General features: G+C 39.5%; 1 protein-coding gene across 3 annotated transcripts in view; it reads right to left on the bottom strand.

The window, feature by feature from the left end:
- Positions 1–20503, bottom strand: part of SLC25A13 (solute carrier family 25 member 13) — a 141650-nt gene that overhangs the window by 30632 nt on the left and 90515 nt on the right. For all 3 annotated transcript variants that reach the window (XM_050941710.1, XM_050941711.1, XM_050941712.1), the window contains 8 exons: positions 14843–14989; positions 13090–13228; positions 12194–12287; positions 11956–12040; positions 9290–9374; positions 8689–8847; positions 2271–2323; positions 1265–1345 (listed from right to left, as the gene is read on the bottom strand). In XM_050941710.1, the coding sequence (XP_050797667.1) occupies positions 1265–1345; positions 2271–2323; positions 8689–8847; positions 9290–9374; positions 11956–12040; positions 12194–12287; positions 13090–13228; positions 14843–14989 (843 nt within the window). The remainder of the gene's footprint in view (positions 1–1264; positions 1346–2270; positions 2324–8688; positions 8848–9289; positions 9375–11955; positions 12041–12193; positions 12288–13089; positions 13229–14842; positions 14990–20503) is intronic.

Raw genomic sequence — 20503 nt, forward strand, 5'->3', positions numbered from 1 at the left:
TATATGACATATGCACACAACTAAAAATTTTCTAAATGGGAGGGGCAAACATTTTTGTATCTATAAGTACTTTATTGCATTTTCCCTTCAGTTAGTGTGTGCTTTTATTTGGGTCTTTACAGGCCCACATTCTTTTTTTTTTTTTGAATGCTCCTAAAGTTACAGAACAAGGGGATCCTACCTGGCAGTCTACGACAGGTCAGTGATCAAACAGAAGCAGTAGTCAGACAGCAGCCAAATCCTGCTTCATCCCATGAGAATTACAGAAAGCCAGGTCTTCTCAGTCTGTACTACAACTTCACCCTGAGGCTCAGATAATCATAACGTGCTCTTTGCAAGCACATACAGCATGAATCTCTGCACTACTGATGTTAGGATAGAATTATTTGTTTTTAAGTTGTTCAACATAATTTTCAGCACAGATAGAAACTGCTTTAAAATGTGACCTCATTTGTCTTATGACAGCAGAAACTAAGTTAGACTGAAAATATACCAGCACTGCTCTGCCCCAATGATCAAAGCCAGTTTAAATAAACAGTGTTCTTTATCTTTAAAGTGCACTAGTCTTTGAACAAGAGTTCATTTTACTTATTTATATTCGCTTGAACAAAATCAATACACCAGATAAAGTGAGATATAGTATGACTAGATAGAACGAAACTAAAGTGTAAACTATGCAGAATGAGATACAGATTATTCACTAAAATACTATTCTGTGCAAGGAAAACAGTCTTCTAAACTATGCTGGGTTTTAAATACAGCCTACATTCAGGAATGCATTATGCAGTAGTTAACATTACACAGCCTACGTCTCCTATGAGCACAAGGAAGCATGAGTAGTTTTTGCCATTTACAAAGCCAGTATCACTGCAAAAAGTGAAAATTAGTGGGCGCAATATAACATCAGGAAAAAAGTGACACCGCACAGTGGGTGCCAAAATGAAATAATGCAATGATTATTAACTTCTGGAAAGGTTTGCGTGAATCCTATTTAGGCCATAAGCTGCAGCCAATGTGCCTTTTATTAAGGAAACAATTCTAAGACGTGAAGAATTATACAAATTAGTTAGAAAGCAAGAAGTATAGAAACGTTTACCCTTCCACATCAAGAACTGGACTATCTAGGAAAGAACTGAGTTGCTGTAGTAGATTCTTTCCTTGTACTGGATCTGTGGTTAAACAGAAACCTTAGTCCACAAAATGTAATCTTATATAGTATATTTTAATCTCTCCCAAACGTAGGAAATGTAAAGAAGATACTTACACAACCGCCAGCAAGAATTTCTGCTGCCAGTGGGACAGAACGATCTTTGCTCATAAATTTGTCTCTCACAAAATCATTAACCTTAAAAACAAGGATTTATGAAGGCTGATAAATAAGGAGTGAGAAGCACATAGTAATTACAAATTTTGTGCAATTAAAAATGCAAATAAATCCAGATGTTACATCTATCAAGATGCCAAACAGTTACAGATATTAAATAAAATCTTATGTACTATATGAAATATTGTAAAGCTGGCTGTAGTACTGTTCTTTCAAATAAACACATTATTTTAAAGATACATGAAATAATCATAAGTTTCCATAAGAGTCTCCAAAATGGTAACTGAAAGCTGATTTAAAATTGGATTTCAAGATGCAATACATTTTATAGCAATGTTAGCTTAATGAAAAAGAAACATTATCACTGGCTTTTGTGTATAAACAATGCATTATGATTAGGTTATAATGAGAAATTCTTTAATGCCTTCAAAATATTCAGAAAATCTAAAATTACATGAGCTAAAGAGCAAGTAATGTACATAATAGGAATACATGCAAACAGGTTCCTTTCATATCAGAGTTCCATTGTGTGCCAGCATTCTTTTATATTAATCTAGGTATTAAACACAACTGCTGCGGTGGGGGAGGAGGGGCCGGGATCTTATTACTTTGTAAGAAGAAACAAAATCAAGGCCTGGGCTACTTCAAAACAAACAGTGGAGTAAAACTAGTGGGTTAGGGAGACTGTACATTTTGAATCAAGCCCCCAAATGATAGGTTTAAATCGGCCCCTTTTCAGAAATACAAGTATGCTGCTTATACACCACTTGCAGTGCCCATGGTTGAGATCTGAGCAATTGCCATACCCTTTGGAAGTAAAACCTCATCTAACAAAAACCATGGAATATATTCTAACACACTAAAGCACAAAAACCCTACGTCTCCTCATTGGAAATTCAGACATACAAATCATGGCTAAAGTGAGAACCCTCACTTTCAGACTTACAGTAAGTTTTATGGCCTTCTCTGGGGCTACTCCCAATAATTGTGGCAAAAGACCTGTAAACACACAAAGAGAGCTTAAATGTACTAAATAGCTTAGTATTAGCTAAACAAATCAACGGCTATATGCAAAGATCACCACACAGAAACTAGGGCAATTTTTTAGGCAATTTTCTGCTATTACATGTAATGAGTACTTAAACATTCCATTTCAAGAACAAACTTCTTACTGCCACATGAAGTCAAAGCAACTTCCTATCCATATAGTTACTCTGCACTTAAACTAATATTAGTGATTTAAGAAATGTATATACCAAGACAGGTTTAACCAAAATAATACTGTATTCTGCTCTACACATCAGAATGTGTTCTGTTATTTCTTCAGACAAAAGTTAAGGTAGTTCTGCAGTGTGAAACAAGTTATCTGCATTTCAAAACCAAGAGAATAAAGCATTTTGCTAGCATGAAACAATAGCATTAGGTGGAATGACCTAAAGGGATATGAAAGAAAGTAATGCAAAACAGCCAAACATGTACAACTGCATTCTTAAGCCGAGCACTTTGTCTAGAGCACTAATTCTCCAAAGCTTAGACACTGAGCTGCACTATACAGTTGGAACTGAGAGTCTCTGGTCAGCACAGCTTTGTTGAATTAAAGTGAACTATCTATTTTTGTAAAAGTACAGCTGAAATGATCTAAAGAAGACACAGAACCTTACAGAAGGGATGAGGGGACAGAATGCTCCCTCAAGTGCAGCATTGTGCACAGTGAAAAGGGGGTGTGATTTACGGCACTATTTACATATGTGAGAACTAACCCTGTGAGCAAGAGGTGCAGAAGCAGGCCTTAAGTATTTCAACAATGTACACAGTACTTTGGGGAAAATGACACTAAATCTAACATTTGCAATTCTTATATTTGGGTGAAGAGGATACAACTATAGTTCTATGTCTAACGAGTCTGCTTCCCAAAGGGCTTTTTTGCCACCAAACTGGATATTTGGATGACAAAGAGGATGAAAAATACATTAGTCTGACTCACAGATTTTTTTTTCTGTCTTGCTCCAACCCTCCAGCATTTCTGGTTGCTATTGACATTTGCTGAGAACAGTATCATTTGGCTTGTTGTTTCAGAAACAGTCAAACTATATTTTGCTTTTCAAGAAATAGTGTGCATTTTTTTTTATTAATTATGTGCATCATTACAAGCACATACACGTACATTTCTCCACCCAAAACAATTATGTTAAAACAGCATTACAATTACATTGCTAAACCGTCAAACAAAAGAAAATTCCACTGTTTCAACTGCACGTACAGCTGGCCAAAAAAGGGTAAAATTTTGCAAAGGAAAACTGTCCACATTTAGCTGAAGAATTTTAAATTTTGAAAAGTTTCAATTAGTTTTAGTTGCATGTGTAACCTTAACTCTGTGTTCCATGCAAATACACTCTGATAATGTGTGATCATGTCATTAATGACTACTTTTTCCACAAGACCCCCGTCTCATTCAGCCAGTTGGGCGCAATGAATGAGGCAGGGACACATACTGAATAAGACTGAATTCTAACAATCTGTGCCTTATTTTGAACCTAATTCTATTTGCAATCATCACTTTATAAATCTAAAGTAAATCTGAATTTACATCAGCGTAACAGAGTATATCTGGGCCTTTCCTGGATATAAGAGACAGTGCATGCACACTTCACACACTCCACCTCAAGCCCAATGAAATCAACAGAAAATCTTCCATGGACTTTGACAGACATGTGCAGTGACAAAATATTGGGAGACCGTTAATTTAAAGAAATTGTATATATATTCAGTGTCCATTTTCTGGAAGCCTTATAATTAGGCCAAATCGAACTGATTTTCACTGGACAGATTTGGGAATGGTCACTTTGTCACATTTTTTCTACCCCATTTGTTCAACATAGTAAAGGTACTCAAAAAAGTAGCAAAAATTTGTTTATCTCGGCAAAAGTCATTTCTTCCCATCTGCCTTCTTCTGCACTCAAAAAACCCAAGTGAATTGTTTTTACTAAAGCTTTCCACGAAAATTTACCTCATAGAGGAAGTTTCAACTCAGAAAGTGAAAATTATAAAGCATCTTAAACATAAAACAAAAAAACCCTTCATGGTATGAAAAGACATAGTAAATTTTAATTAGACATGTTGCTGTGTGTGCCACCTATAAAATATTATATATAATAAAGAGAAATGCTACTTGATAGAGTTTCCCCATACAATCTATGCACATCTTAGGTTTCTGACCTCACATCTCATCCTCACATTACACTAAGGGCTTGGCTACACTCACACTTTACAGCGCTGCAACTGGGGTGTGAAAAAACACCCCCCCTGAGCGCTGCAAGATACAGCGCTGTAAAGCGTCAGTGTAATCAGGGCAGCAGCGCTGGGAGCCCGGCTCCCAGCGCTGCACGCTACACCCGTAAGGGATGTGGTTTACATGCAGCGCTGGGAGAGCTCTCTCCCAGCGCTGCCGCTCTGACTACACTCACATTTCAAAGCGCTGCCGCGGCAGCGCTCCAGCAGCGCTGCCGCGGCAGCGCTTTGAAATTCCAAATGTAGCCATACCCTAAGGCTCTTAAAGAAGGCAAAGATGGATACGGTAAAAATGTAGTATTGCAAATTAAATTCAGAGCTTATGGAATCAGAGGAACAATTTTCAAATCAGTATATATCAAATCAGCACCATCAACTGTTTCTGCTTCATTTCTGCAGTGGAGGAGACAGGCCTTATTAATCAAAAATATATTATAGATTTGTATGGATGATCAGATCTTGGTTTCACACCATGCTTTATTTTTATTTTTTTTTAGTATCAGGTAACTACATCACACAAACAAGTGAGTAGGTGGGAAGAGCTGTTGCTCAATCTATTTAAAATGCTTGAAACCCCTGACACACAATGCAGAGTTGGTAATTGAACACTGCAAACTTTCCTGTTACAGGATTTACACAAGAAAACAGACAATATGAGAATACTACCACTCCATAAATTGGTACCCAACTGCAAGTTTCCAGAAAAATGAAGTTTCTATCTTAGCGATCTCATTTCATTAGTAGTATGAGACACATGTAAATTTATACAGTGACTGAAAGGAGTGATTAAAGACTACAGATTATGAGTTGGGGGGGGATATCGTGGCACTGCAGGTGCCATCTTCGGAATAAAGAGAAAAATAAAGTCCATATCATTTCCACACTGGCATGTTAGAAAGTTACAAAAAGTATGTACCGGTATTTATACTGTGCTCGTTGATAATGGGTATCTAGGTGTCTTCCAAGTGACACCATCCCAATTATACGTAGGACTAAATTCTCTTTAAAGAAAATTTAATGCTCTCTTTACATCCACAAGATGGTGTAATTTATCCTTATCTGAGATTAGTGGTTTAAGACATGGTATTTCTGCTCTTTTAAAAATTGGAGTGGAAATAAGAAAAAAAAGAAAAGAAAAGAAAAGAAAAGAACAAACATCTGTTCACTCCAGTGAACGGAAAAATGTGATCTGTTTAAAAAATATCCCGAGTAAGGTCTGGAAGACCTGCTCACTTGTCTGACACTGCGATGCGCAGAGTGTTGAATGCCCAACTATCTCAGTTCTGAATAATTGCACTGTTAACAGAGTTCTTTCCATTGCTAACAAACATGTTACGATAAAGAGCCTCAGTTATTGAACAGTGGCACATATGTGCTACTTTAACTTTAAATACTTAAATTCCTCAGACAATAGCATGAAATGACATGGGAAGTTTTTTTGTCAAAGTAACCACAGTGCTATATACCAGGTGAATGTACTCATCTGTAAATTCGTCCCTCAAATTCTCGTCACCCCCTTCTGCATCCAAACCTAACTGGAACCTCTTTAACCTCCCCTCTGCTGCCAAACTTTCCCAGTATCCTTTTGTCATACACCTGGCAATCAGGTAGCAGCCCAACAACCACTGCAAGTAGCTAGAGGGAGTTCCAAATTCTTTAATAAATTCCATCTATATTCATCTTTAAAAAGGGAAGTTACACCAGAGCGAACTTCAAACAAAGCATTTGTACAAAATGCAGTTTACTCTGCCAGCAAATTGCCTCTACAATGACTGTGTTGTTCAAAATAATCCAGTTTCTCCTCCTGTTTATCCTGAAATGAGATCATAATCCCGTGTTTAGGGCATTAACACTGTCAAACGATTGCAAATTCACTGATTCAGAATCTACTTCAAGATAAAAGGGAAGATGGGTTGTGGTGGAGGAAGCTCATAAACCCAATATTACTTGCCCAGAAACTGCCAAAAGGAGCAAGACAGTACAATGTACAAACACCACAATGAGCAAAAGGAGTTTATGCAGGACATGTGTGATTTCCCCAATTTGAAATTCCTCTGTGTTAGAGCGGTTTATAAAATTCTTCAGAAGACGATATAATGGAATTCTCATTGCATACTGATGGCGTCAATTTGCTATTTTGGAAACACAGATAAAGCAGCTGTACACTAGGAAATTAAATTATGTTTTTCATCTAATAGTTGGGCATTTTCTAAGGTTTTGGTTGCTAGAAACATCTAGCAAGAAGAAAATCTCTGTCAGCACTCTACTAAATTACTAGATTTGCTCAAAAATCATGCAGGATACATTAAATATCCTTTGTGTTTAATCTACATAATCTGTGTTTTATAGAGGAATTAGTCAACCAACATCCAATAATTCAAAGCACACGTTACAGCAGTGGTGCCCAAACTTTTCCTGTCACACTCCCCCCTGCAAACTCCCCCCCCACAAGTAGTGGAATATGTCCGTGCCCCCCATCCATTACTGCACAGGCAAGGATTCCTCAGCATAGGAGTGAGGGCAGAACTGGGGATGGGGGAGTAGCTGGAGCTAAAGGCAGAGCTGGCCTGCGGATGGAGAGGGAATGAGGGCAGAGCTGGCCCGCAGGTGAGGAAGGAATGAGGGTGGGGCGGAACTGTGGCTGGGGATGGAGCTGCAACTGAATGGCACGCCCCCCCAACCTCCCCCCACCATGGATGTTGTCTCAGGCCCTGCCGGACACCCCTCCCCGAACGTTTCTCCACACCCCTTAGGGGGGCACACCTCAGCGAGCACTGCATTACAGGAAGAGTGTGTAGCAACACCTATTATTAAGGTTGAGACAAGGCAGGTTTTTATTGGTATTTATTGGACCAACTTCTGTTGGAAGAAGGTACAAGCTTTCAAGCTACACAGAGCTCTTCCTCAAGTCTACACCGCCACTGCAAACTATTATTACAGTTGTCTAACACTTTGTATTATAACTCTCTGTTTTCAGTTGCTCATAACTTTGTCAAACTGTAATCTGTTGGACTAAAATTTTCTACGCTTTATGTCTGCCTCAGGTTGAATTTCTTACGGGAAGTCTGACCAAAAATAAGAGATGTTTTCAGAAATGATATTCAGTCACTACAGTATCTAGTATGCTAGTATCTAGTACTCTAAAGAAATATCGAAAATCAGCTTCAATCCAGGCTTGTATGAGAATCTTCACTGATCTATGTGTCAGAGGAGCATAAACTACCGCTGGTAGTGTACTTAATATGTCTGATGCCAGAAGAAGAGGAATTTATTTTACCTGTGTGCCCCTACTGGAAAAACTGCAGCCACGTGTATCAGTTTATGATTATCTGTAACTACCTATCCATCACCTAAAGTAATACTGTTGATTTTTTGCTTTTTGTGTCAATACTTGAACCCAGCAGTCTGTTGGGTTCTGAGTTGGAGCCATGGCTAGCAAGATAACAGGGGCTGATATACATAAAAGATGACAAACTGCATTCCTTGGACAACTGGTGATCAGTGAAGCACATGCTGATGGTCCAAGAAGAGCTGGCTATTCACATAGTATTGTCTTTCCTTCCTGTCTTCAGCCAGAAGATACAGAACAGACGGGAGGGTGCAATAAAATGAAGAGCAGAAGTAGATGGTTTGATTAACTTTTGTCAAAAATTACAAGACACCCATCATACTAAAGACTGCTAAAGGGACAAAAAACGCTTTTCTAATACTAAGTTTTCCCTGTAAGCAATTGCTGTAGTTGCCACAGCAATGCTTTACAATTGCAGATGGAAGGGGAGGTGGTCCATGACATTGTGAATGAACGGAAAAAGAGGCACCCAAGACAATTTCTCTATTAAGATGTGCTTTGTACTATGAAAAAGTTCGCAGACCCCTGACCTAGAAGAGAGTTGTGACTTATTAGGAGCAACAAATCTGATCAAAGACATTTAGACTACACAAGTATAAACCAGGCCCAGAATATTAATTTTTTCCTTTTTTATTCAAACCCTAACAACAACAAGGACTGAAGAATTCAGGTTGGCAGAAAACTTTTTTTGGTATATTACTATTATATATAACATTTGGAAACTGACCTCTGTACAGTCCAAAGAAGCCTTCATAACGCAGCACTTTTTTAAAGCAATCAAAGCTGTTTTTGTACATAAGTTCTCCCACAAATGACCCAGTAGAGCGCTGGTTTTGCATTCGAGTTTTCACCAGATCAATTGGATACACTGCAGTAGCTCCAACAGCTGCAAACAAAATTTGGTGTGTGAAAAAGTGTTATTTTGCATACAATTTTGTTGTTGTTAAAACAACAACAACAGTAATAGACACATTCTATGCTTATATTTCAATAATCACTTGTGTCTTTTTCATCTACAATATAAGCTGGTTCCATAAAGAGGTGTCACAGTCTATTTTAATTAAAAGTTCATCATCATAATCCTTCCTCATCATTAGCCTGCCTCTTATGAAACCAGTCTGGTGACAAGCCAGGCAGAAAAACCACCTGTAAATCTCTGATCACTTGTAGGTACAAAAGAAATTATACAACGGGTTCCCCCACTCTCATTCTCTCTCATAGTTATGGCTCAAAAAGAAAGATAGGCAAGGCTTTGTCTTCCTACACTTAAACGGGAGAAAAAGACAGACAGACAAAGATGCAAATTCTTGCACTTATTCATGACTAACCTCCAGCAACTGAACCCAGGGCAAATCTATAGGCCGATTCTGCTATTTGGATGAGAATAGGGCGAGAAACATCACCTGGAGCTTTCTGCAAGGGTAGGAATTGGGGAGGGGTTGGGAAAATGAGAAGAGTAAAAAAGAAAAAATTAGATTACCATTTCACTACAGTGAATCTTATAACCAGATAGATATGTGGATAGTAGATATGTGTAGAGTGAAGTCAATGTCAGATACCACTGGGATTACCTAGCAGTATGTTAGAAAAAAACTTAAAAAATAATTGAAAATTGCAGTTCCATTTTCTGCGTTATTGCAAAAATGTAACCTGTTATGACTGGAATGGAAAAGACAAGAGCACTGGGCATTCCCAACACAATTAGATATCCCCAAAGTCAAACAGTGACCAAAATGCTTTATAAATAAAGCACTGGCAGACAAATCACCATTTTCTACACATGGAAACAATTCTACTTTGAAATTCCTGCGTGTGTTAATATTCAAACACTGATTGGATTTACATTTAAAAAATGTTCCATATTCAGAATTGCTTTCTAGTAGCAGAAAGGAATTCAGACACAGTGGTAATCCTTACACTCTCCTTTCCCACCATTATCTTCTCTAACAAGATTGGTGGATGCTCTAGGGAATAGGACAATATGGAAGTTTTAATTTCACTACTGAAATTGTCAATTTTTTCTTATTTTATTATTTTATCAGCTTTTTTTAATGCACTGTTATATAGTTTAGTGATCTACAGCAAATAGCTTTAATTGCCTAAAAATAAATTAAATGTACCACAGTTTACTGCCAGGTAACTGAAATTCTTTCACTCCAAGCATCAAGTAGAATCAGTGGTTCTCAACCTTTCCTGACTATTGTACCCCTTGTAGGAGTCTGATTTGTCTTGTGTACCCCCAAGTTTCACCTCACTTAAAAACTATTTGCTTACAAAATCAGACAAAGATACAAAACTGTCACAGCACACTATTACTGAAAAATTGCTTATGTTCTCATTTTGACCATATAATTATAAATTATAAAATAAATCAATTGGAATATAAATACTGCACTTACATTTCAGTGTATAGTATACAGAGCAATATAAACAAGTCATTGAATGAAATTTTAGTTTTCATTGACTTTGCTAGTGCTTTTTTGCAGCTTGCTGTAAAACTAGGCAAATCTCTATATGAGTTTATGTACCCCTGGAAGACCACTAAGTACCCTCTCAGCGTACATGTACCCCTGGTTGAGAACCACTGAAGTAGATGACAGTAAAATAAAAAGTTGGATGGGGGAAGTGAAGAGGTACAACTGACAACCAGAAAGGGGGCTGATTTAAAACAGGCTTCTTGGGCATTTCCTATCTTCTTAAAAACAGAATAACGCAGAACAAAAACCACCGAACAGACATCTGACCCCTATGCAGAAAATTTGAGAGAATGCATGAGGCAGATGTTTCCATCACTGCAGTTTTAGCTGTTCTACTGCTACCTACTGTAGCTTACACTAATTAATACATAGTACAACATAATCACTTCTGAGCTCCCGTGCACGACTTTTAGGAAGAGATGGTCGGCTTTTGGGAGTCAGCTAATTAGAATTCATCATAGCACACTCAATACTTAGCCATTGCTCAAAAAAACCCGGATACTGCATTTGAGTAGTAGTGGGCGCACACACATGCGCACATACACACACACACGGAGGCCTGGCTGAAGGCCTGTTAGTCCTAAAAATGTAGCCTGCATCAATTCATTGTGGTCAAACTGGCGTCTCTGCACAGACCCAAAGCTCAGAACAAAAAAAATTTAGTCTCGCAAGATACAAAGCTTGGTTTGCCTTAAAGTATGTTTTTCTAAGACTATCTACACCCAAGACTGCGTCAGTTTTAAGAAAGCTGGAAAGACTCACAAAAACGTGATTACAAACTAAAATTCAAGACGCCTATGAGATTAAAAAAAGGAGTTCCCAAGTTTATTTTTTGCCTCACATAATGACAAAAGATCATTTTCTGCTAAACCATAGTACAGCCCCATGTCTTACATTTTTTCCCCATATAACTTATGAATCCTTCCACACAGCAGAGAGTCTTAGTTTTTAAACTATGGCCCACTAAATGAAATTAGGTCTCAATTCAATATTTGCAGAATGTAAAGCAAAGCAGACAATGTGCTGAAGACTTCAACACATCTCTCTCTTTAGAACAAGGACTGCTGTTTTCATTCAGCACGCTGGATGTCAGAACTGACATCCATACTGAAATCAGAAAGTCGTCTTTCCTCATTAAAAACTACTTTGAGAGAGAGAGAGAGAGAGAGAATGAATCAGGGAGGGTTAAACTTCTTTAGTAAATGAGCATACATCTTCTTTCTGTAAGTGGTTAGACGACATTTTTACACTTTTGTTTTATCCTTACAATAAAATCTATCACACTTTGTCTCCTTAAACGGCAAGAGTAAAAAACTAGCAACTGTTTTGGGGAGAAGGAGGAGGAGAGAGAAGGGATGTTTAAAATGAAGATTCCAACAATACCCCCTGTTCTTTATGTTATGAAGTGCAAAAGAAACAAAACATGGCTAACTCAGACAACAAGAGAGGAGCTGGGCATTGGGAGGGAGGAAGGAATAAAAGGATGGTATAAGCATCATTACAGTTTCTTTTCTTACCTGTCTCTGAGCCTCAGCCAGATTGTAGGGCAGTGTTCCCTCTTCCAGAGGAGCAATTCTTTCAATGTCAGCTAGTGTCATGCGTCTGTGGAGATCAAGCAAACACTAAACTGAAATTTACATTAAACAGAGGGTTTTCAAACAACTATAAGTTACCTTTACTTCTAGGCACTGTGCTAGAATATCACTTCCCACTGTTTTAAAAAAAAGAGCAGAAAGAGAGATCATTTCTACTTACCCCCGTGGCTCATATAAATCTGCTAACTGAAACAAGATGTCAACTTCCATTGGTGTAACCTGACCAAATTTCTGAGCTGCCAGAACAAACTCCTCTACAACAGAATAAAAATATATGAGAGAGGAAAACTAATCAAACCAAAACAGAACACCCCAAGCATCCCAGAGTCACCACTCATTTTAATATAAACCAAGATACTGTAAAAAGTTCTCCCACCACAAAGTAAATGTATGTTTTAAATACTACATCCAGCATGGAAATAAGAGTAGCTTTCTGGTTTTCAAAGTCAGTGCTATCAGCAGGATTTAAGATATATGACATACGGTATCAATCAGTTGTGGGTCAGAGGGGAAAAAACAACAACAAATCCAAACACTCCATGAACAAAGACGTGGAACTTTTCATGCATATGTTCCAGTAGGCCACATTAATGAAGTTCTGGTGTTGTAGAGGGAATTCTCTATAAAAGTGATTAGATAGAGCAGATAACATCTTGTTCCAAGCTTGTAGATCAGCTCACTATGCCGCCAGTACAAGTTTATGGAATTCTTCAACAACCCTTGAAGGTCAGTTTTAATAGACTGCCAATTTGGCAGAAATCCTAGGAAGTTTTTGTAGACTTTGAATATCTTTACATTCTCTCCTCACCCACCTCCCTTCCCCTACAGCCATCTTCAGTTTCCTAGGACTTTCTCCTTGGCGGTAACAAAATGGAAAACCCGGAGGGTGGACTAAACAGGAGCGTGAATGGTTGAACAATACACCACAAAAAGCTGAAAACAAAGGCACAAGTTTGTGTGTTTGTTTGCTTTAAAAGCATATGGATGAGTGTCCTCCCCCAAGCCAATAATTCATGAAAAACTTCCTGACTGCAGAATCAGAACATTTCTACTAACCTTTAGTCACTTCCACATCTTTTCTATTTCCAGCCAGAGTACTGTAGATCTTCTTAATGAGCTCCATGTTGTTAAGAAGAGAATTAAATCCATTAAAATAGGAAAAGCTGACCTGATGGGAAGTGGTACCTCCAGCAGCCTGGAACAGAGAGAGTAAAAAAAGGGAAGGAGAGGAGCTATTTTAAATGCTTTGCAACACTTTAGGATCAAGAAAATCTTTGAATAAAGCTTCGAAACAACATTAGTTTATAACAATGACAGTAGCAAGGGATTTTTTTTAAATGCAAAATAAATAGCCATATGAAAGAGTCTTATGTTACTGAAACTAATCATAACCAGAATGTAAGACTCACCCCACCCCTAGAAGCCTAAACAAATACATATGCAGGATTATAACAACATGACCAGCAGTAATTTACAGAGTTCAAGTTTCAATACTGTTTCAGTTGGACATATTTTATAAGCTAGTTTATTTCTTCTATTGAGAAAATCTTAAAAAACTTATAGATGCACAGAAAAACTTTATCAAAAAACATTTTAAAAATGGTTAACCCAAACATTTCAATTCACACTGTGTTAGTTAAACACAGTAAGTGCAATCAATACAACATAATTTAAGTACAGCATTCATAACCTAGCACATTTCTGACCACTGAAAACGTGACATGACATTGGAGGGAAGATACACATGAAAGCCACTGTTAGGCTGGATATGCAGAGGCAACTCTCTCTACATGGCCCTGAAGAGACCTCACACACAATAGTAGATTCACATCTAGGCACTACCACAAAGATATAGGCCAAATGTGTCCAAAACTAAGATATTCAGCGGAAGGCTGGAATCACTGACCAAAGGAAGGGATGGAAAGTGTGAAGTGTGATGCATTTAAAATCTGAATGGAAAAGTATTTGGGGGAAAATATATCATAGGGAATAAACCCGAACTGCCACAGAATAAACTGGATGAACAAACAGAAGTCTGATCTAATTTCTATTCATTCTATGATATGGTTTGAAAAGCTCTTTCAATAGTTTCTAGTGACAATTACCAGCCTTCACTGATCCAGATACTATACATAATTGTGAGCTATTAGTGGAACTTTAAACTAACAAAACAAACATTTCAAGAATGATTGCTCAGACAGGGGGCAATGGCCTTTTAGAATAGAGTACAATTTGCCATGATAGAACAATACTTTAGTATGACACACCCCAAGGTTTTCAACCACTCAATTTGCTTGGGCTTTTGTGTGAGGAATTGATAGTAGGATCTATGAAGAGATACAGCCTGAGATGAGAGTCTAAGTTTGTGTACGTGGACAATTATGTATCAAGTGATGGTCACAGGGTTCAAACAGAATAATAAATTTGGGGAAGGGACTGTCTCTGTGTATGCACAATGAGGCCCGGATCTCTAAGGGTATGTCTACACTGCCCGCCGGATTGGCAGGCAGCGATTGATCCAGCGGGGATTGATTTATCACGTCTAGTCTAGACACAATAAATCCACCCCCAAGCGCTCTCCTGTTGATTCCTGTAATCCACCTTGGCGAGAGGCGCAGGAAGAGTCGACGGAGGAGTGGCAGCAGTTGACTCACTGCAGTGAAGATACCACAGTAAGTCTATCTAAGTACATCAACTTCAGTTACGTTATTCACACAGCTGAAGTTGCTTAACTTGGATCGATTCCCCCTACCACCCCTCAAAGTGTAGACCAGGCCTATGACAGTACAAGTAAGGAATGCACACTTACCGCTACTAGACATTCTTCTACAAATGGTGTCAACATGTGTGGCCGGATAGTGACCATAATGTCCCTGAAGTCAATGGCAGTGACTCTTCCAGCTTGAGCATTGTCTCGCTGCACAAATGCTTGTTTTGCATGTTCCAACTGTATCTCCTGAAAATGCATTAAAACAAAGTTATATTTTGCTTTAGCTATATTTCCTGGACACGTACGTTAAAGTTAAAATCCACAGCATACCAGATGCTCTATAAAAGAAAGTTATATGTCAACCTGCACTCACATAGGGACAGAGTTCTGCATATATCATTGTTCAACCTTCTTTACGCACAACAAATAAGGTCTCCACTAATATTTTCTACATCTCAAAAACAAGACCAGGGTTCCTTTTCCCTCTCTGGGCTTGTCTATGCAGGGAAGAGCCAAGAATAGCTAGTGGAATAGCTATAAGTGCAAATAACTATTCTGCACTAACTTCCTGTGCAGACACACTTAGCATGGAACAAGTGTCCACACAAGAGTGACTGCAGAATTGGGGCTTTAAATTCACACCTTAGCTTATTTCTCACTAGCTTCCCTTTACGTTCTGCAATTCATTTAACAGAGAAATGTGAGCAAGAGTTTCAAAAAAACCAGTACATGTGTGTTTCCATTCATGTATTTCAATGTAACCAAAGGTATCACATCCGAGAACACTGATCAGTTGACTGTAAGATTCACAGTAGGTAAATCAAATCTCTGTAAAATTATATTTATTTTCAGCTCCCATAAATGATCTCTGCAAAGAGGAGAATGTGAGTATTTCTTCATAATGATCTTTATTTATTTATTTTTAAACTGAGGGTAGCTTATTTGTCAAATGCTGTAGTGGAAAAGGTTTTGTAAAAATCAAACTAGAAGCCTAGTTTACAATGCTTTGCGTAACCACACCTTTGTTATTATTTCCACTGCTACCAAACCACGATCACCTTTCAAGATATCAGCATTAATAGTAAATGGATATCAATCATTTGATTTACTTGATAGCAACACTCAATGTTTTCACAGTTTGTGATTCAAATGTACTCGGGAAGTGGGGGGAGAGATACATGACAAGTAATCACTCCAAAAATTACAAAATTACATCTTCTCCTACAGTCATCTACACAGGAGCGGCGTCAGGGATTTTAGCGCCCTAGGCAGGGGCCCTTCTGCGCTCCCGGTCGGTGGCAATTCGGCGGCGGGAGGGTCCTTCTGCGCTCCCAGTCGGCAGCAATTCAGCGGCGGAGGAGGTCCTTCCGCGCTCCCAGTCTTCGGGGCACTTCAGCGGCTGGTCCCAGAGTTAGGGTATGTCTACATCTACAATTTTGCAGCGCTGGTTGTTACAGCTGTATTAGTACAGCTGTATAGGGCCAGCGCTGCAGAGTGGCCACACTTACAGCAACCAGCGCTGCAAGTGGTGTTAGATGTGGCCACACTGCAGCGCTGTTGGGCGGCTTCAAGGGGGGTTCGGGGAACGCGAGAGCAAACCGGGGAAGGAGACCAGCTTCGCCGCGGTTTGCTCTCGCGTTCCCCGAACCCCCCTGCAAACCGCAGGGAAGGAGACCTGCTTGCACGGGGGTTCGGGGAACGCGAGAGCAAACCGGGGAAGGAGACCAGCTTCGCCGCGGTTTGCTCTCGCGTTCCCCGAACCCCTCTGCAAACCGCAGGGAAGGAGACCTGCTTGCACGGGGGTTCGGGGAACGCGAGAGCAAACCGGGGAAGGAGACCAGCTTCGCCACGGTTTGCTCTCGCGTTCCCCGAACCCCCCTGCAAACCGCAGGGAAGGAGACCTGCTTGCTCGGGGGTTCGGGGAACGCGAGAGCAAACCGGGGAAGGAGACCAGCTTCGCCACGGTTTGCTCTCGCGTTCCCGGAACCACCCAGCAAACCGCAGGGAAGGAGACCTGCTTGCTCGGGGGTTCGGGGAATGCGAGAGCAAACCGGGGAAGGAGACCAGCTTGATTACCAGAGGCTTCCTCAGGTATGCTGGGATACCTGCTTATTCCACGGAGGTCAAGAAAAGCGCTGGTAAGTGTCTACACTTGATTACCAGCGCTGGATGACCTGCGCTGGATCCTCTACACCCGAGACAAAACGGGAGTACGGCCAGCGCTGCAAACAGGGAGTTGCAGCGCTGGTGATGCCCTGCAGATGTGTACACCTCCTAAGTTGCAGCGCTGTAACCCCCTCACCAGCGCTGCAACTTTGTGATGTAGACAAGCCCTTAGTGAAGGACCTGCCGCAGAATTGCTGCCGAAGACCCCCTCCCAAATCCTGGCGCACTAGGCGACTGCCTAGGTCGCCTAAATGGAAGAGCCAGCCCTGCATCTACAACCCATTCCTAGCAGCAGGCAGATTTTTTTCCCTCCATTCGGTGTAAAACTGGAGGTTTTTATGACTAAGCTACCTACACCAACAAAATCCAAACTTAGCATAGGACAGGTTACAGACTGGGACAATGTCAAAGATTTTCAGATGGTTTTGTAGTAAGTCAAACATAGTGACAGTGAAGACACAAACAGGTAAACTTACCTGTTTAGGATTAATCCCTTTTAATAGGAAGAGGAAAAAAATGCAGACATTCTAGCAGTTACTACAATGTTATTGCTTCCAGCTTCAAATCTTATTAAAATGTCTTTTCCCTGGAAGAATATTGCTTATTTCTAAGCCACATCTTAAATGAATTAATGTGGAGTGTTTTCCTAGATACTAAACTTGTCTTGACATGGGACAGATGCACTTTGCTATCATCTCCACTACTCACATTTTTAAAAAAGATTCTAAAAAGTCAAGTTAAACTGAGACCTTGTACTAAATCAAGATTCACTATTATTCTGCTTTTAATGTGCAATGATGCAATTCAGTAATAGGTAGAGAAATCAGTATTTGTCTCATAGGCAACGCTCACATTCAGTGGGATAAAGAATAGGAAACAAACGGCAAATACAAGATTTGTGCCACCTTCCAAATCAACTTTTTAAATCCCGGCCTCATGGGCTTCTTTAACAATTTTAATTTAATTTCTAATCAACATCTTGAGAATTTGTAGCTTGTCTCCAAGTTATGATGAAGCAAGATAATATGTTAGGCAGAAAAATGAGCACTGCTAAACGTTTCAGTACTCTAATTCACCCACTAAATTATTCAGAAATTTCTGGTTCTAATGAGAAATGCTTATGGAGGTTACAATATTTTAGCCATAAAATTTAAGTTACAATTCCAGGTCGGTTACATTTCCTTTACACTACAGCCCCCTGTGGGGAGGCAGGGAAGGAGATGATATAATTCAGCAACAACATTCACTCTGGCCATGTCAGTTCTCGCTTCAGCCTGGCTGTGACTGTAATTTCATTTATTATAACAAATGTTGAAGCAAGCAGTTTGGGAAGGCTTTAGGTGGGAAGAGTGCAAGAAAAAGTTTGTCAGCTTGAGGCAGGCAGCAACTTGGGAGCTCAGATGAACTGGACATAAAAATTCTTGTACCCCTGTTGATCACCACTGAAGACGTGAACATGCTCATTTTTTTGTATCCACTGCAGTAACACAATGAACCGGTGGGTCATACGAACCATGACACACACACACCCCCCTACACACGCAAGCACATATCCAATTTGTGAGTAGTTGCTCAACAAATCCATCCTGATCTGACGATGGGGATGATAAATTCTGCTTTTTAATCAAGCTGAGAAGTGTTTCACATCTTTCATCCTAAGACTGCTTAGTTAAGCAATATATGGGTGAAAAGCAGCTATATAAGAAAAACAAACTTAATTGCTTCTCAATGCAAAATACTTACCCACTGAACCCTCCCTAGATTAAAGTTTCTGTAATCCCTACACATACCTTAAAAAACAAGTTTATCCCTTGATGATAGGAGCCTGAATTTCAACAAGCTACAATAACAGTTTATGCAAAATTAATTTGCACGGTCGCAGGCACCAGAGTTCTAATGAAAGGATTTCCCACCTACAGTTTCACCTCAGCTTTCCCATACAGCTCATTAAAAACAAAGTTCATTTTCCAGTTATGTGGAGATTTATGTTCAGGTATGACTGATATTTCCAACTGACTTGCATTCATTAGCTGCAACACAATCCTTTCCACTGTAGCAGATTGTGAGATCCCATTTACAGGTATTATCATCTCATCAACTAGCATGCCAGAACTGACCAAAACCTTAGCTAATGCTTAAATGTGTTTGACAGACCTATGCATTAGCCAACACAAAATCTGATCGATCAACTGATTTTAAACTCTGGGGCTGGGTTTGAGATTGTTGTTCCTGAAGCAGATGACAGTATTTAAGCCTTGTCCAACTCATGAGGGACTGTATCTCACAGAGGAAGCTCTTTGTTTAGAGCATTGAAACTCAGACTGAGGCTCGTGAGCCACAAGTGGCTCTTTAATGTATCTCCTGTGGCTTTGCAGCACATTATATTAAAACATTGCGTGATTTAATTATTACCAACGTATATTATTAACCAGTCAGGATGCCTTTACTTTGTTATTAACCAACCGTAGAATACTTGGTCAATCATTCTGCTGTGAAACTTATATAAATAACCCAGGGTTGTGAGTTCAGTCCTTGAGGGGGCCACTTAGGGATCTGGGGCAAAATCAGTACTTGGTCCTGCTAGTGAAGGCAAGGGGTGGACTCGATGACCTTCAGGTTCCCTTCCAGTTCTAGGAGATGGGTATAATCTCCATTATTAAATTAAATTAAAATTAAAATAGTAAATGAAACAATGAATTCACACTATTGTGGCTCTTTCTGATCGTGAACTGGCTCCTGAACCACTGAGGTCTGAGCATCACTCGTTTACAGCATGAATAGATCTCAATTCCTTGTGCTTATAAAATAAAGCTTATTGATTAAATGTTCATCTAGCTTTCTTGTGTCAGAAATGAGGATTAATTAAACTGCACTAACAGAATATGAATACGGAAAAAGTCTGTTCTCCACAGGAATGGGAGTAGGGGGGATGACAAGAAATATGAACTACTTTTAATCTTAGATTATTTCACTAAAAACCAGCAAGCAGTGCTTTATTTACAAAACAATAGCTGCAGTACATAAAGGAACCCATCTGGTCCAAGTTAAGGGTAATATAAAAAGCATTTACACATCAGGAATGCCAAGAAGTAACTTAGCATCCGCTGTGGTATCCTGCTGCCTAAGGTCCAAGGTCTAGACGTTAGACCAAGAAGACTGACTCACATACAGAGAGAAGGTCAGGAGGAAAAGCTCAGTACCAAAGGTTAGGAAATTCAAAGCAAAATTTCTACATGTGAAAAGTAACTCAAATTTGTGCCAAGAATAGTTTCTGCCAGAGCTTCAGCATTTACAATGTAAGGCCACAATCGTGTAAGGCAAAGGATAGTAATGACATCATATCTATACGAATTGGGTAACGAGATATACCAATTTACTAAAATTGCTGCAGTGTCACAATTATGGTGAAATTGAGGACACTGTTTCAGTAAAATCCCAGGACTTCTGGTCACCTGGAGCCTCCAACAAATACGACGGCAATTTAACCAGCTACCTCACCTTCACCTCGGATGCCTCTCAGCTGCCCAGTGCACAGCCAAAGGGAAATCTTTGCCCTGCTGCACATCTGAACTGCTGCTTGAGTCGTGAAGAGCA

This window comes from Gopherus flavomarginatus, chromosome 2 (assembly GCF_025201925.1).
Source record: "Gopherus flavomarginatus isolate rGopFla2 chromosome 2, rGopFla2.mat.asm, whole genome shotgun sequence".
In the NCBI taxonomy this organism is placed as follows: domain Eukaryota; kingdom Metazoa; phylum Chordata; order Testudines; family Testudinidae; genus Gopherus; species Gopherus flavomarginatus.